Raw genomic sequence first — 19,129 nt, forward strand, 5'->3', positions numbered from 1 at the left:
AAACATTAACTTTGATTTCTCTCCACAGATGCTGCCAGACTCGCTGAACTTTTCCAGCAATTTCTGTTTTTGGTTCTGATTTCCAGCATCCACAGCTCTTTCAGTTTTTATTTACTTATTGCTTTCCTGATTGAACCTGAAGTTGTACAATTGTTGTATTGTCCGATTTTAGAGAGGGCATGAATATAGTCCTTGTGAGTGCCAAAGGCAGGCAGTGATACCAAGAGAATCTACGAATATGAGAATATGAAGGCCTATCTGATCTCAGTGGTGAGGCTTCGTTTACAACAATTTTTCCCAGACCTCTGCCGGGTCAGGTCCTCTTCCGATTTTTAATTCAAAACAACAACTTGAAATGAATGATTTTCCAACTTTCGTCTATCAGCAGAGAAGAGGGACTTGTTCGCTGGCAAAGTAGATCAGGAATATGGTACGTGTTATACACAAGAGTAGCATAGTTCCAAGGCTGCAGATAGTCACTTTATTGTCACCAGCTAGCAGTCTAGAAGACAGATAACTTCAAACCAGTCCAAAAATGGATACAGTGGTGCACAAAAAGACAAAGTATGACAGCAGTTGACCCTTGCTCTTGGTTAGCATTTGTCTCAGCCTTTAATAATTTGGTTATTTCTTGCTAATTAACAGGTGGGAGGTAACACATCATGATGGACCTGTGTCATTAGTGCCCATTTCATGCCCTGCACTAATGCAGAAAAATGTTGCAAGAACATATAAACTAAAAACTTGTGATTTCTTTCTTGACGTGCAATTACACATTGTGCTGCCAATTTCAATACGACTCCTTCACTGCACTGCTCAGCAGGAGCAATTCACTTCATTAGTGCAGGCCAACACCAACAGTAAGAGTACACTGCTCCCTATAATGTCATACTGTCACATTATTGTAAGGTGTTGCTTGAACTCTCAAAACCAAATATAGCAATTGCCAGAGAGAAAGAGATTGTGATTCATCCAGTACTCCCCTGGCAAGTGCATTTTTAAAATGTCATTCATGGGGTGTAGCGTGTCATTGGCAAGACAAACATTTATTACCCACCCCAAGTTGCCCTTATAGAAATTGGGGTTGGCTACCTTCCTAAATGCAGCTACATGGTTTGCTGGATCATATCAGGTGGTAGTTGAGAGTAAATAACATTACTGCAAGTCTGAAGTCACATGTCGGGTTTTCAGTTCAGATTTCTTTCCCTTGCAAACATTAATCAACCCCAATAAGACAGCAGTGGAGTTATGGACCAATTAGTTTCCATCAATGAGTCTCTAATAAAACGAAACATGAGATGAGGAAATCCCCCCAATGTTGATAGTTTTGGGGATCATATGTCGGAAGTGTTTTGGTAGCCAGCCAGCCCTTAACTGAAGAGATTCTAATCTTCTCGTTGTATCGGTGATTCAAGGCTTTCCTGATTGGCCCAGGTTAACAACTCTTATCAAGAACCCCATAGTCAATGAGGTCAACCTGGTCCCAATCACTACACCTGACATCCGGTCATCACAACTAGGTCGGGGAATCAAGGTTTACGGGGAAGGAGCAAGAAAGTGGATGTGAGGAATGCCAGATCAACCATGATTTTATTGAATGGTGCAGCAGTTTCGAGGGGCCAAACAGCCTACTCCTGTACATATTTCTTATGATTTTATGTAAATGTGTTAGAGGCCATTCAGTGAAGGTTCACCACACTAACACCTGGAATGCCGATTTTCTTAAGAAGAAAGGTTGGGGCGGCTCAGCTATTGTCCGCTGGCTTTCAGCAGAGTAAGAGATGACTTAATTGAAGGAGTTTGATGTAGTTCTTAGAGCCAATGGGATTGAAAGGTATGGGCTGAAATCAGGAACGGGGACTGAGTTGAATGATCAATCATGATCATATTAAATAGCAGAGCAGGTTTGAAAGCTGATTGGCCTACTCCTGCTCCTGTTTACTATTTTCCTATGTACGATGTACCACGATAAGTGGAAACCTAAACCCTAAGACTCCAACCTGTTGATGGCTGTTGTGGCTTGGTGTTTGAACTGTAACATAAACAAAATGGCGTTACTGGAAGGCTGAGACCAGCCCATCTGAACGGGTTGTTTCTACCAACACATCCAGTGGCTGTAGCACAGTTGGCAACAAAGACCTGCCCAAGCACTGGAGGGGAAACTCACTTTTTTTCCCTGGCTATTGGTGAGCTAAATGTTCAACCCAACCTGGCACTTGGGTTGGAAATACAACGATATGTGCTGTTGGGTTGGTGTTAACATCCCAGGACTGGGGGACATTCAGCAAGGAGGTGTTTGCTTTGAATTTATGGTAATGTCTATCACCTCCAGCAGGTGTTGCACCTCCAAGTCAGACAGAAATGGCTGATACCTATTAACTGTCCTCAGGCAGGTGCTGGTGGTAACTGAAGGTAAGTTACCAAATAGATCACTTCAACCTCCTCGCTAACGGAGATCACGTTGGTTTCTCATGAGTTAACAATAAAGTGTTTCTCAAGAAATTTGTGGTGATAAGTTTGGACACACAAGTTTTTTTTTGTCTGTCATATTATACTGGCACTTTCTGCTTAAAGTAATCTCAGAACCATTACAGGTGGAAAGGGAGATGATCTTTGCAGCATTCAATGAGAAATGAGTTCATAATGAAAACAATTGTGAAGAATTTTACAAATGAAAGGCCAAAACGAGCACACTGATATAAGGTTACACTCCTGAGATTCTGGATGACTGAAGACTCCTTGAGCTTGTATTCAGAGACAGCAACCTCATGGGCTACTTTTGTCAATGGTATGGGGTTTGACCCTTAAATGCTAGAACTCAGAACATCAACAGCAAAACAAGCCAAATGCTTAATAATACATCAACATTCATGTAGTACAGCAGCCCAAGCAGCTTTACAGGGGCATTATCAAACAAAATGCTGAGCCTGATTAGTAGATATTAGATCAACTCTTGAGATATGTTTTAAAACAGGAGCAAATTAAAGATATGGTCAGATTTAACAAGGGGATACCAAAGATTGGGCCTAGTTAGTGCAGCCACCAATGATGAAGCAATGATGAATAAGTAAACCACCAGAAGGGGTCTTGTGCTGCAGTGGCAGTGTCCCTATCACTGAGCCAGGAGATCTGGGCTCATGTCCCACCTACTCTCAAAGTGTGTTATAACATCTCTGAACAGGTCAGTTAAAAACAAAACCATCAGAGGCCTGACTTAAAGAGAACTTGGAGGGTTGTAGTGCTACAGAAGGTTCCAGAAAGAGGGAGGAGTAAGGTTATGGAAGGATTTGAGACTCGATGAGGAGTTTAATGGCAAAGCACAACTGGACAGGCAGTTAATGCAGTCCAACAAACCTGGGGCAGGGTGAAAGGGACTAAAGTACGAGTTAGGATTCGGGCAGCTGACCTTCAAAAGAACAAAAATTTACTAAGGGTGCAAGGTGGGGAGACTGCTGAAGAGGGCATTGGAATAGATGTGCTGAGAACATTACAGAACAGTCAAAGTCTAACTCAGCTCCTCTTGTGAGATTGATAACTGCAGCGTTTTCCCTCACGGAACAAGAACATCATATTTCATATGATGAAAATTCTCAGTCAGCCAAATCAGTTGATTTAATTGCTTCGGATCCTCCAACAGCTTGTAGGTAAATGCTTGAAACTTCTTGTCTCAGAATAGGCTGAAACCCATGAATTATAATTACTACTAACTTCCAGAAATGACTCTTGTAGAATATTAAAAAGATATTACAAGGGCAGTATCCATTCAGCCCAGGAGAAGTTTAACGTGCAGCTCAGATCAAGGGTATACAAGGCTCCTCAATCAATGCATGTGTCCTTTAACATTATTTTTACACCAGAAAGTGTAGTACAGGGAGCTTGAGCAAATAACTTTCTATCTTAATATGCTTATATGGATGCAGGGAGTTCAACCACTTTCACACATATGCCCAAGTAACTTCCATTCTTGGATTTCTGCTTTGTCTCCAGTCACTCCAGAACTAACTACGGTCCCTAGCCAAGCTGTTCCAATTCAGCTAGAACATTGGCATCTACCCAACAATATGGGAAACTGTCCAGGTATGTTCTATGCTAAAAAAGCAGGATAAATCCTACGCAGCCAATTACTGCTTTACTCGCGATCATCAGCAAAGTGATGGAGGGGATTGTCAACAGTGCTATCAAGCAGCACTTGAAATGAAATAACCTGCTCATGTACACTCAGTTTGGGTACCAGCGGGGCCACTTGGCTATTGATGTCATTACAGCCCTGATCCAACATTAACAAAAGAACTAAATTCTAGAGATGAGGTGACAGTCATTGCCTTTGACACTGAGGTAGCATTTACCCAAATGTAACATCAAGGAGCTCCAGTAAACTGGAGTCCATGGGAATCAGGGGAAACTCCACTGGTTGGAGCCATACCTGACACAAAAGAAAATGGTTGAGATTAGTCAGAGTGTTTCGGTTTGCAGCACTGAAAGAGCCCCTTTGGTCCACTTTGTCCACACTGATTATCTACTCTATCCCCTTTTTCCAGCACTTTGCCCAGGACCTTGTGTGCTTTGATATTTCAACTGTTCGTCGAAATCCTTCCGCAATTTTGTGAGAATTTCCACCTCCAGCATTCTTTCAGGCACTGAGTTGCAGAAACCCTGACCATCTTGGTGAAAAGATTTTTGTCAAATTCCCCTCTCATCCCCATACCCCCTTAAAACAATGCTTATTGGTTATTAATCCCTCTGCTAAGGGGAAAATGTTCTTCCTATCTACCCTGTCTGTGCCCCTCATAATTGTTTGCACCTCAATTAGGTCCCCTGCCTACCCTAAGAAAAACAATCTAACTTGCCATGCGGAAGAGTGCAAGATTCTTCCAAGTGTCGCTGAACAAGTCAGGAGGATTGAGTTCCAGCAGTGCCTATTACTTATCCTTAAACCCAAAGCAGTCAATCATAATTCACAGTCATTTGGGATAAATTTGATTAATGTCATCCCTCTATAGGTCAGCGGCTACGAGTCTTGCAGTGAGTCACTTCTTGACTCCCCAAAGCCTGTCCACCATCTACAAGGCATAAATCGGGAATATGGTGGAATACTACTTGTCTGGATGACAGCAGCTCCAACAAATCTACTCAAGAAATATGACACCATTCTGGATAAAGAAACCACTTGACAGACACCACATTCATCACCTTCAAATCTTCCTTCCTTCATCACTGATACACACTGACAGTAGTGTGTACCACCTATAAAATGCACTGTAGTAACTCACCAAGCGTCCTCCAATTACATCTTCCAAACACTCAATGTCTACCACCTAGAAGGACAAGAGTAGTAGATACATGGGAACACCACCAAGTTCCCCTCCAAGCCATTCAGCCTGCTGACTTGGAAATATATCAATGTTCCTTCAGTGTTGCTGGGTTAAAATCTCAAAACTCCCATTCTAACTGCAGTGTGTGGGTGTTCCCACAACACAAAGATAAGAGTGGTTCAAGAAAGCAGTTCACCACCATCTTCTCCAGGGCAACTACGGATGGGCAATAATTGCTGGCCTAGCCAGCAATGCCCGTATCCTATGAACATTTTCTTTTTATTTAAATCCCACCGCTCTTTGGACAGTTTCATTTGAGAGGAGTAGCTCAATGACTTTTGGCAGACTTCCTGTTGTCTTGTGTTTACAGAACAGTACGTTGGAGAAATGATATAACCTGGATCTGTGATCCATCAGTATAATCAAGCTTTGTTTGTGCTGAGGTGGTCTGGGTAAAATTTGACATGAACTCCCTGTTTGAGAAGTGGTTCAAAGTAATGTCTTGTCAATGTCAACGTGGTATAAAGCCACTGAAGGGTCATAGAGAATTAAGTACAACATGTGCCTGTAATTCATATTAAAATCCAAAATGCTTTCAAAAAGAAATTCAGAAAAGATTTCTTAAATCAATTCACGCACTTGATGTGGATGTTGCAGGCCAGCATTTATTGCCCATCCCTAAATGTCCTGGAGAATGAGCTGTTGAGATGCCTTTTGAATCGCTGGAGTTAAGGTGCTGTAGGTACCCCCACCATGCCTTTAAGGGAGGGAGTTCCAGGATTTTGACCTAGTGACACTGAAGGAACGGTGACATATTTCCAAGTGAGGACAGTGACTGGCTTGGAGGTGAACTGGCAGGTGGTGATGTTCCCATGTATCTGCTGCCCTTGTCCTTCTAGATGGTAACAGTCATAGGTTTAGAAGTGCTGTCTAAGCAGACTTGGTGAATTTTTGCAGTGCATCTTGTAAACAGTACATACTGCTGCTACTGAGCGTTGGTGATGAATGGAGTGAATGCTTGTAGGTGTGGTGCCGATCAAGCGAGCAGCTTTGTCCTGGATGGTGTCAAGCTTCTTGAGTGTTGTTGGAGCTGCACTCATCCAGGCAAGTGGGGAATATTCCATCAAACTCCTGACTTGTGCCTTGTTGATGGTGGAAAGGCTTTAGGAAGTCAGGAGGTGAGTTACTCGCTGCAGGATTCCTTACCCCTGACTGATAGATGGATGTCTTTAATCAAATATATCTCAACTGACTCTGAATTATGATTGACTGCTCTGGATTTGAGGTTGACCAAAAGGCAATGTTGGAACTCATTGCTCCTGAATTAATGTTTCAGGAGCACAAGGTGGAATCTTGTGCACAAATGGCAAGTTAGGTGGTGGAGTGGGCATTTAATTGGGTGGGGTCATGTTGCACATCATTGGACATCGTTGAAAATGTTGTGTCCTTGGTTACAATTGCGCAGTTTAATGTCCACTTTATTTTCTTGTAACTGGTATCAGATTTTTATTTCCAAACTTTTTAAAGAGAAGTAAAATTCTTGAAGGGTCAATAGTTGGAATTTGAATCTACTAAAAAGCACAGAAAATGCTGGAGAAACTCAGCTGGTCTGGTAGCATCTGTGGAGAGAGAAACAGGGTTACCATTTCGAGTACTGTATTACTCTTCTTCAGAACCAGTTCTATGTTCTCTGCGTTATTAGCCCCAACATCTGGATTACTAAATCAGTAGCATTTGCCAAATTATGGAAACTAGCAGTCTTTATTTGGTACATGTTCTGTCTCTATTTATAACCCGGATGGCCCATTTTAATCCAGTCACTAACATCAGCAGAAAAGGTTGACATAAGAATAACCAGAAAGGTTTTCCTGTTTTAAACACAGACTGACCTTTCACACAAATTAGAAACAAAAGTAAAATACAGCTCCAGGAGAATCCACTGCTTCTGTATTCTTGGAACCATAAACTGATGGATGAGGCATCTGCTACATGTAAACATTTCATAACAATTTATCTGATTATTCCTGTCAGGGTTTGAACCAGTCAACAACGAAACAAGCACTATTCACGTCATGTAAACAGTGGCACAATGACAAACTGCTCTGGATAATAACATTATTCAAACATCTAGGGAGACAACTGCTTGCATAACAGGAAGATTTTATCTCAAAATGCTCCTTAATATACGACAAGTTGACATTTGCGGTTCCTATCCGCTCACTGAATCTATTAGTATAGGTAATAACATACTTTGGCAGTGCATACTTGATGGGCCAAAAGGCCTCTTCTGCCCTGTATGATTCCATGATACTTCAGAAACATCCTGAAGAGAAAAACTAATCTTCAGCTTCTTTTCTCCACTACCTACCATCTTCTGACGTCCCTCCTCCCTGTCCTCAAGAGCAACAAATGAACGAAGCTTGTCAGAACTGTTAGTTCCATTCAGTTGCCTTTATTATGTCCCTGCTTTCCCTTTCCCAACAAGCCAAGCATTGCTCAAGGATGTTCCTTACAGTGCATCATCCTCCATTTTTTTAACTGTCTCTTACCATCTTCAGACTTAACTTGCTCACAACATCCACTACCTGCTCCCCGATCCAATTTCCACTGAATGACCAACCACCCATCCCGAACCCCAAGCTTTCTGATTCTGTAAATTGTTCTCTCCCTGAATGTTTCATCCTCATCCATTCAAAACTGTTCTCATCACTTCAACAAACCCACCTCCACATCTCTCTACATCAACATTATTACTCCCACTCCAACCTCCCTTTCCCCTCCTCAAATGTGTTGGCACAGTGCACATCTTTCCTGCAGAATTATTTGAATCTCTCCAATCAAGTTTCCTCTCCTTCAGTAAAATGATTCAATCAAGGTCACAAATGAACAAAGAGGATTTGCATTTATATAGCACCTTTCAGATCCACCAGTTGTCTCAAATAAGTTTACAGCCAAGGAAGTGTTTCTGAAGTGTGACCACTGTAATGATGTAAGAAACATGTCAGCATGCAGCAAACTCCCAACAATAGCACGGAGATATTAAACAGATAATTTGCTTTTTGTGATGTCGGTTAAGGAATAACTATTGGTCAGGTTTCAGGGGTAACTCCCTCAGTCTTCTTTGAAATAGTACCATAGGACGGTGAGTGCCTGGAACGCGTTGCCAGAGGAGGTGGTGGAAGCAGACACAATAGCAGCGTTCAAGAAACACCCAGATGAATACGTAAATGGGGAGGGAATAGAGGGATACGGATCCTGTCAGTGAAGACAGTTTTAGTATGGAAGGGTAAAATGTGGTGGTGCAGGCTTGGAGGGCTGAAGGGCCTGTTCCTGTGCTGTACTGTTTTTTGTTTACTTTGTTCTGGGGTCTAATATATCCACCGGTAAAGGCAAACAGGGCCTCAGTTTAACAACTCATACAGCAGAAACATATTTGATACTGCAGCATTGCACTGCATCTCGGCTTTTGATTTTGTACTTGAATCCAGAAATTCTGCCTCAGAAGCAAGAACACTACCAATCGACAGCACAAACACCTGTGCCTGTGCTGTGCTATCACTCCTGACCGTTCTCACTGCATAAGTAACTTTTGATGAGGTTGACCACAATAATGTCTCTCCTCAATAATCCAGCTCAGTGGCGTTGCCGTTGTCTGATTCCACTCTCACCAGCGTGATCATATGCACACCAATCCAGTCAACCCTTCTTCTCATATCTTTTATCTCCATGGTTCTACCCTTAACTGCCTGCCACACTCTAATTCCTTCTTGACTACAGATACAACCCCTTAGAGATACCATTTGAAGACATGGAGTCAGGGTCCATGTTAAATGTTGATGACACTCTACCTCTGATGCTCTACCTCTCCATGCACAATACAGGACCTGCTACTGCCTCCTCTCTGACTACTTGGTCAACATCCAGTCCTGAAGAAGCCCTAATTTCTTCCAGTCAAACATTGTCTTCAGGCCCTGCCATAGAATCCATTGTCATTCACTGGCCACTGTGTCAGATTTAATCAGACTATTTGCAATGTCAGCATCTTATTTCAACTTAGATCTGAATTCTTGATCCTCATTTCAACTCCATTGCAAAGACCACGTCATTCCACATACACAACTTTGCCCATCGTTGTTATTATTTCAGTTGAAACTCTAAACCATGCTTTAGTCACTTTCTGACCTAACTATTCCACCACTCTTATGTTCAGCCTCTCATCCTTCCCTCTCTATGGTTTTCATCTTACTCATATGTCTGTTGCCTGTATCCCACACCAGACTCCAACTCATCTACAATATTGGTATTACATAATTGAAGTTGTTGGTATATATGAGATTACATTTTTATTCTGACAACTTGAATACATGATAAATGCCAGCAATGAGAAATGATCAGGGAAATATTGCATCTGGCAAGTCTGGGATCTGAACCATGATTGTGATGTTTAAATGCTAAACTAACTGTGTGATGATAAATTTAGGCAATTGTAGTTTCTTCTAAACTAGACAGTTGTAATAAACTGTAACTTTCAGGCTCAAGGTCAGTGAGTAGCTTTCATGTGTTTTTTAAGATTGTTTTGGCTCTGTAACAAAGTGTGACATTGGGAAACTTATTATCTGGTGTGCAATGGACACATACCAGGTGCAAAATGTTTCAATATTACCAGATCTCCTGTGGCACAGCCCAGAGAATGTGACATGCTGTACTGTTTCTTAAAACCAAGAACATTATACCGTGCAGTATGTAAACATTATTCTTTTTATTTGTTTGTGTCCTAGATAGCGGAGGTTATGGCTTTGGAAGCTACTGATGAAGGAATACAGGTGAGTTACTACAGTGCATCTTATAGAAGTTACACACTGTTGCTACAGAGTGTCCGTGTTGGAAGGAGTGAATTTTTGTGGATGTACTGCCACCCAAGCAGGGTGCTTTGTTCTGGATGGTGCCAAGCTTTTGAGTGCTTTGGAGCTGCGCACATCTAGGAAAGTGGAGAGCAATCCATCACCCTCCTGTTTTGTGTCCTGTAGAGGAGTTTGGGAAGTCAGGAGGTGAGTTAATCACTGCAGAATTCCTAGCCTTTGATCTGCTCTTGTAGCCACAGTATTGCACGGCTGGTCCAATTCAGTTTCTGGTCAATGGTAACCTCCAGGTATTGATACTGGGAGTTATAGTGATTAAAATTATGGTATTGAATGTCAAGGGTAGATGATTAAATTCTCTCTTTTTTCATATGATTATTGTTGGGCAGTAGTCTGATGTGATTGTTACTTGCCATTTATCAGCCTAAGCTTGAATGTTGTCCAGGTCTTGCTGTATTGGTCACAGACTGCTTCAGTACCTGAGGAATTGCAAACGGTGCTAAACATTGTGCAATCATCGGCGAACGCACACACGTCTGGCCTTATCATGGAGGGAAGGTTATTAATGAAGTGGCTGAAGATGGTTGGGCCTAGGACACTACCCCAAGGAACTTGTGCAGAGATGTCCTGGTGCTGAGGTGACTGACTTCCAACAACCGCAACCATCCGCCTTTGTGCCAGCTATGACTCCAACCTGTGAAGAGTTTGTTCCCTGATGCCCATTAAGTCCCATTGCTAGGGCTCCTTTTTGTCTCACTTGGCTAAATGCAGCCTTGAAGTCAAGGGCTATCATTCTCATCTGATCTCTGGAATACAGCTCTTTTTCCATATTTGAATAAAGGCTGTAATGAGGTCAGGATCTGAGTGGCCCTGGTGGACCCCAAACTGAGAGTCATGAGCAAGTTATTGCTGAGCAGGTGCTGCTTCATAGCACTGTTGACCCCTTCCATGACATCACTGATGATCAAGAGTAGACTGATGGGGGTGATAATTGGCTGGGTTCACTTATTCTCGCTTTTTGTATACAGGACATACCTGGGCAATTTTGTACATTGTCAACTGGATGCCAGTGTTGTAGCTGTATTGGAACAGCTCTGTGACACAGGACTCTGTATCTGGAACCCTGTTCTGATGGTCACACACAAAGGCAAATATCAACTGCAGTTAGACAGTCATCAAATCAATATTAGAGCTTCTTTGATCTGGTCTTCCAAAGCAGGGAGCTGTCCACAGTCAAGTGTTACAGTCTGGCATATTCTAAGGTCCAGGACTTGATGCTGGGGGAACACTAAAGATTGGGGCAGCTGCCATAAAGACTTAACTGGGAAGGGTCACAGTGTAGTGTCTTTCCATCATAGCGGACACCAAGCTGCTGGAACCAGAGCAAAATCCCTTGGATTCTATAAGAATGTATCAGGAAATACTTACTTGTTAGGTAACTGTACAAGCAACCTGCACGGTGAGTGCTATATAATGTATTTAAATGGTTTATATTGCACTTTATGTGCTGTCCTAATTTAACTGAAAAAGTACTTTAACAAGTTTTATGAATGACTTTTGATTTTTAGGGAAGGAAAAGCATGCCCAAAATTGAAACCTATGGAAGAATGAATATATTTCAGGCTTGCTTACATGGGAAGATAATAGCATAATGGAAGCATCAGTAGATTAATACTTTGGAGGCCAAACAACTAGGGTCATGGGTTCAAATCTTATCAAATCAGCTCTTTAAATTTAATCAATATTTTAAAATATAATAGATTGGAAAGCTCATTGTAGTAATAGTGACCGTGAAACTATCATAGATTGTTACAAGTGTCTTTCAGAGGAAGGAAAAAAGGTAATTTTAGCTTTTGTATTCCTGGTGTGCAGTATGGCTCATGCACAGATTGCTCAGTGGTTGGCAAAATCAATGTGCCTATTTTGCAATGCCAGGTTTCTCAGATGTTATTTTAAATGGATGAGAAATCAGACAGGCATGAGCATGAGTCTTCATGGTGAATATTTTACATGTGGTCCCTGTTGGTGCTGGAAATGGAAAATTCTAAAAGTCTTTGTTATGCCATATAATTATTACATCAGAACCCACTCTTACCTTCAGTGTTATAAGGTTGTGGGTTTCAAATCACTAAAAGACCAGAGATTTGAGCACAATATCTCAGCTGTTACTCCAGTGCCATACTAAAGGAGTACCACACTGACAGACTTGCTATCTTTCTGACACATTATTAAACTGAGACTCCATTTGCCCTCTTTAGGTTGTTAACAATAATCCCATGCCACTATTTGGAACAAGAGTTGTTCCTGGTCCACATTTATCCCTCCATCAACATCATACAGACTGATTATCTGGTAATGGTCACACTACTGCCTGGAGAAGCTTGCTCTGCTGACACTGGCTGTCTGATTCCCAAGCTTACAACTGTGACTACTTCAGATCCACTTACAGGCAGTGAGACACTTTGGGATGTCCTGGAGATGCTCCAGAAACAACCTGCTTTCTTTCTATTAGAAGTATTGAGGTCACGTTGTTCCTTTACAAAGGGTACGGTTACATATATGCCTTCACATTTGCCGAAGGCAGTATTTTCAAACAGTACGTTTCAAACAAAGCAGAAGTGCAGAACAGATCACCATTTAAATGAATACTGCACACTCAATTCTGTCATTCCTTAGCAACAATTAGCTCGAAAATAATGTTACCTTGCAAACTTGGTCTTCCGAAAATTCATCATTTTTGAGGTTTATGCCGACTACAGCAACATGAGTAGTGCCTTCAGCATCTCTCCTCACAGAATTAGGAGTACCTGCTCTCTCTGCTCCATCGCGTCCACTTTAAACAGCTCAATTCCGGTCAGACCCTTCTGTCTCTTCTCCTTACCTCCAGCTCAGCCCGCTGTGGCATCTCAAACACCGGCCGATCAACTCGCCCCTGCAAATGACACTATAGTTTGAGATATCTCATCCGAGCGATTTTTAAGAAAAAGATTTTTTTTATTGAGAGACCCCAGTATATTGACAACCGCCCTAGATGGACATTCCCGCTGTTTCGGTCAAATGCAAGATTAAAAGATTTGTTTTATAAACGAAAGTAACCAGATTGTCAGTTACAAAATACAAAAACAAAAACTGCATTTATTCAATTGCAAATCTGGTGTTGTACAAATGTCTCAGGGTTTTAGACACTTACCAATTGTAGCTGAAAGTAGAACACAATAAAAAAGCAACAGTTTTCTGGAGAATGCTGCGGGAGGTCTGTGGAGAGACACAATGGGCTTCAGTCGCGTTAGTTGCACGGGAGAAATTGGACTCAGCAGAAATCAGCACATTTCTCTACAATCTAATGTTGATCCGGAAGTCTTGGATGTATCGCAACCGTGCGGGGATAGCATCCCTTCCTGTGTATTTGCTATAAATGGGTCACTTTAAGTACCAGCTATTTAAAAAACACACACACGGAAGGTGGGGTAGCGGGGTGACGGTGAGAATAGAATGGACCAGATCTGATCCGCTACTTAAAGCGAGGAGTGGCTGGGTGACCGGCATATTCATTTCAGTTTGCTCCTCTCCAGTTTCTTTTCCTTTGAAATCAAGATGACTTCAAAAATTCTCGTTACCCCTTCATAATAGAGTGATATCGGCGTCTTTTCAAATTATGGTCCATAGACCGAAATTATATAGGTGTTCAGTGATAACTCTGCTCAAATTCCTGGATAACTTTTCCGTGCAATATCACTGAGGATTTTAATTCTTCGAATCAAATTTTTTGGATTGTTCCAACATCTTCAATTTTAGTAACAGGAATACAGCAGAGTTCTTTAAAATGTTTGCACTTGACTCCATATCATTTACAAGATTTGTTGATAACCCAATAACCACAAACGTCATTGGCCTGTCAGAAGTACAAAGATCAGCTACACAGTCTGACTGATTCGTGTGTCTGAAATATTACAACTTTCACAAGCAGACCATTCCCAACCAATGGATTTTTTTTACTCAGTAGGTTTATTTAATATATTGTCACTTGTACAGTGGATAATGTCACCATGTTCCAGCGTCATCTTGGATTATAGAATAAACTACTGTATAAATTGTAAAATACTGAATAAATTGATATCAAACTAATATTACTAAAGCTGAAACAGCTTCGAAGGTTCATCTTTCCCTCTCAGTAGACTTCACCTTGTCTGCTCCTCCGGTTACCACCGTCTGACATTGTGTGTGGGGTCCTGGCAACGTGCTCCTGTTCTGCCGCCACAGGCACCGTCGCTTCCGTGTCCGCCTCGGAACTAGAGACCGTCACGCTGCACTGTTCCCGGCACATCCTCCCATGTTGGACATCGACTGATGGGTCCACATTTGGTGCCAGGGGGTGGGATCTTGTGTCTGTCACCTGCTGCTCATACTTTCCGAATGACCCTCAGCACTCTCCCGCCAGTGTGTTATTTTTGAAGTTGTCACTGTTGCAGTGTGAAAGCGCAGCCGCCGATTTGTGCACAGCTAGATCCCACAGAGAGCAACGTGACCATGACTGGAAGATGTTTCAATAACTATTGGTTGAGGGAACAAATGTTGGCCATGATACCGTGGAGATCGCTCCAGTCTTTCTATGAAATAGAGCCGTGGGATCTTCCCTGTCCACCGCAGAGGGCAGACTGGGCCTTATTTTAATGCTTCATCCAAAAACGATGCAGTCAGTAGGGCAGCATTCCCTCAGTAAGGCACTGCCTTGTCAGTCCAGGATGATCCACAAATTGTTGTGACAGTGATGTATTGCTCAGATTTAGCTGTTGAATTGTTCTCTATGTGGCCTAATTGTACAAATGTGGTAGAATCAGAATTAGTGACAGGGAAACATGAGCAATTTATAAATATCACTTGAATCCTGTCATTACTTACAACTTCTTTACAAGTTGGGAAAAGTCCTTTTCTGTTGCTGGAATTTAAAAGGACAGAGTTAATGTTTCTGTTCAGTTGTGAATTGCATTCAAGAAAGATTAAATTCAGGTTACAGTAGTTTAAAGAACATTTTGTTCTTAATGAGTAGTATTTATGATTGTGCTACCTTTATTCTCATAAAATCCTTTTCCATTTTCCCCGCTCTTCAAGCTTCCATGCCACACGTTGATGTCTGGCTGAGACAGCAGTGGGGGCCTCCACTCCATAAGATCATAAGATATAGGAGCAAAATGAGGCCATTCAGCCCATCATGGCTGATATTTCTCAAGCCCATTCTCCTGTCTTCTCCCCGTATTCATTAATCCCCTTACTAATCAAGAACCTATCTATCTCTGTCTTAAACACACTCAATGGCTTAGCCTCCAAAGCTTTCTTTAGCAATGACTTCCACAGTTTCACCACTCTCTGGCTGAAGAAATTCCTCCTCACCTCAGTTCTAAAAGGCCATCCCTTTACACTGAAGTTGTGCCTTCAGGTTCTAGTCTCTGCCACTCGTGGAAAACTCTTTTCCATGTCCACTCTATGCAGGTCTCTCAGTATTCTGTAAGTTTCAATGAGATTCCCCCCTTATCCTTCTAAATTCCATCAAATGTTGACCTAGAGTCCTCAAGTGCTCCTGAGACCTGGGACCTGCTCTGACCTGATCTCACACACCTCCCGGTGGCATATCAAGGAACAACATACGAAACGTTGGAAAAGTGGTGAACACCTATGCTTCAGAACTAGCCGTGACTCGAGCCAAACTCTAGAAAATTGCTCAGGTATAATCTGTCCCCCAAAAGACAGGAGAAATCTAATCCTGCCAATCACTGTCCATCAGCCTACCCTCAATCATCAGGTAAGTGATGGAAGGTGACGTTGACAGTGCCATCAAGCAACACTTACACCATAGTAACCTGTCCACTGATGTTTAGTTTGGGTTCTCGACAGCCACTCAGTTTCTGATATTATTACAGCCTTAATCTAAACATGGACAAATGAAGTGAGGTGAAAGTGGCTCCCTTGACATCAAGGCAGCATTTAACCAAGTATGATACCAGGGAGTCCTAACAAAATTGAAGTAAACGGGAATTAGGGGGAAAGTTCTCCACTGGCTGGGCTCGTTCCTGAGACAAAGGAAGATGGTTGTGGTCATTGCAGGCTAATAATGAAGTTCAGAACATCACTGCAGGAGTACCTCATGGTGGTGTCCTCGCCCTAGCCTTCTTCAGCTGTTTCATCACTGATTTCTCTTCCATTATAAGGTCAGAAGTGGGGATGCTTGCTGATTATTGTCTTATTGTATAATGTTTAGCACCATCACAACTCCTGAGCTACTGAAGCATTTTGCTTCTGCATTCGACATTCAAGCTCATGTTGATAAATGGCCAGTGACATAAGTGTGTGATGATACAATGGCTTTAAGAGGTGTATTTTGTCCTAGGATTTTATGCAGAAAGGTTGAGACAGAGGCAATGAGCAGTCACTGCAAAGCCAATAAAGTAAACAGTTTGTGTGTCCTTGGGGTTTTTTTTAAAGTTGGAACAATAGAAGCAGCCTGAATGGGTGGGGTCCAGAACCAGAATTTTTAGTTTTAGTTTTCAGCAGTTGCCGGGGTCTTGAAGCTTGATGTGGAAGCTCTTATTCCTCTCTCTGTTGAACCAAAAGCTGGGGTTCTGTTCCTGCTGCTAGAATTGCTTGTGAGGCAATCTATTTTACTGAATTTGCCTTTGCCAAGGGTGTGTTTATGGGATGTTACTGTATTGGAACAATTAATTAGTAGTAGCTAATATTTATTATTTTGTTAAACATTTGGATAGAGTCACAGTTAAGCCAATTCTTTTATTTTTATTCTGTCTGTATTTTAATTATAGTGTATGAATAAAGTGTGTTTTTTTTTCAAGCCTGGTAGTTTGACCAATTGAATTGCATCCAGAACACAATGCCTTATACTTACCTTTAAAATAAGAAAAAGTAAGGTCTAGGCTATCTTCTTAATATATTTTGAGAGGGTTTGGTCTGGTCTGTAACAAGCATCAGGAAATAGGGTAGCACAGTGGCTCAATGGTTAGCATTACTACCTCACAGCACCAGGGACCGGGGTTTGATTCCACCCTCAGGTGACTGTCTGTGTGGAGTTTGCACATTCTTCCCATGTCTGCGTGGGTTTCCTCCGGGTGCTCCAGTTTCCTCCCACAGTCCAAAGATGTGCAGGCTAGGTGAATTGGCTATGCTAAATTCCCCATAGTGTTAAGGGATGTGTAGGTTAGGTGGGTTATAGGGGAATGTGTCTGGGTGGGACGCTCTGAGGGTCAATGTGGACTTGTTGGGCCAAAGGGCCCATTTCCACACTGTGGAGATTCTATGATCTATGACATGAACATCACTAACAGGAAAGAATTTAATAAATTAATGTTACTGAGTTATCTACTATCTGGTGGTTATATTGACCAGAAACTAATTTTGCTCAGCAATTAAAATACTAGGACTACAAGACCAGGTAACTATGTAGTGAATAACTTACCACCTGCCTCTTCAAGCCTTCCCATTCTACACCTACAAAGCACAACTAAGAAATACACACCAAGAACTTTGATACCATCCAGGACAAAGCAGCCAACTGGATTGGCATCCCATCAACCAGCTTAAAATTACACTTCATCTACCACTGACCCTTCCTTGCAGCAATGCCACAGGGATAGTGCTGAGGCAATGGTTATTTACAATATATATTAATGACATGGATGAGGCAAGTGAGTGTACTACAGCTACGTTTTCAGACGACACAAAAATAAGTGGGAAAGCGAATGGTGAGGATGACACGTAGACACTGTAGAAGGAGATGGGTTAAGTGAGTGGGCAAAAAAGGAACAGATGGAATATAATGTTGACAGGAAAAATATATGATCTGAATATTATTTAAATGGAGAAAGACTGCAGGAAGTTGCCCCACAGATGGATTTGAGATTCTCATGAATGAAACACAAACAGCTAGCATCCAAGTTCAGCCAATAATAGGGAAGACAAGTGAACTAATGGTCTTTATTTCAAAAGCACTGGAGTGTACAAATAGAAAGTCTTGCTAAAACTATTCAAGACACTAGTCAAACTACTGCTGAATACTGTGAACAGTTTTTGGGCCCATACCTAAAGAAAGATATACTGGCATTGCATTCAGTCCAGAGAAGGCTATTTGGTTGACTCTTTACTTTGAGAAGAGGTTGAGTGGGTTGGGCTTGTGTTCATTGGAGTTTACAAGAATGAGAATTGACTCTATTGAAACATAGAAGATTCTTAGAGGGCTTGACAAGGTAGATGGGGGAAGGTTGTTTCCCCTTGTGTGAGAGTCTAGGGCCATTCGGCATAGTCTCAGAATAAGGGACTGCACATTTAAGAAAACAATGAGGAGGAATTTCTTCCTTCAGAGGGTAGTGAATTTATGGAATTCTTTTCCACAGGGGGCTATCAAGGTTGGGTCATTGAATATATTCAAGCTGAGATGAACAGATTTTTCATCAATAAGGGAATCAAGGAGGTAAGGCTGGAAACTGGAGTTGAGGATTATAAAATCAACCACAATCTTATTGAATGGCAGAGCAGACTCAAGGGCTGAATGCCTGACTTCCCTTCCTAGACTTATGGTGTTACCTAGGAGGTACACTGCAACAGCCTGCCAGGACTCCTTCCAAAGCCCATGCTTCTAATATCCAGGGGAACAAAAGCAGTGATACATGGGAACACCATCACCAAGTTCTCTTTGAATGGTCTTGGGCCAGTGATTCCCAGGTGTCAGTGGGAATGCTGCACTTCGCCAGTCAGGCCTTGAGTGTATCACTGAAGTGCTTCTCCTGTCCACCTGGGGCTTGCCTGCTGTTTTGGAGCTGGGAGTAGAGCACCTGTTTGGGGAGTCTTGTGTTGGTCTTGTGGACAACGTGCCCAGTCCGTCGTAGCTGATCAAGGGTGGTTAGTCCCTTGATGCTGGGGATGATGAACTGGTCAAGGACACTGGTATTTGTGTGT

The 19,129-nt window shown here is 42.1% G+C and overlaps 1 protein-coding gene across 1 annotated transcript in view; it reads right to left on the minus strand.

Annotated features, from left to right (window-relative positions):
• mmd2a (monocyte to macrophage differentiation-associated 2a) overlaps positions 1-13,568 on the minus strand; it is an 89,383-nt gene extending 75,815 nt beyond the window's left edge. Inside the window, exons 1-2 of the mRNA XM_048609654.1 lie at positions 13,362-13,568; positions 12,875-13,103 (exon numbers count right to left, since the gene is read on the minus strand). Of these exons, the coding sequence (XP_048465611.1) occupies positions 12,875-12,906 (32 nt within the window). The 5' untranslated portion in view covers positions 12,907-13,103; positions 13,362-13,568. The remainder of the gene's footprint in view (positions 1-12,874; positions 13,104-13,361) is intronic.
• Between the last annotated feature and the right edge of the window lie 5,561 nt (positions 13,569-19,129).

Source organism: Rhincodon typus, chromosome 21 (genome assembly GCF_021869965.1).
Source record: "Rhincodon typus isolate 14 chromosome 21, sRhiTyp1.1, whole genome shotgun sequence".
In the NCBI taxonomy this organism is placed as follows: Eukaryota; Metazoa; Chordata; class Chondrichthyes; order Orectolobiformes; family Rhincodontidae; genus Rhincodon; species Rhincodon typus.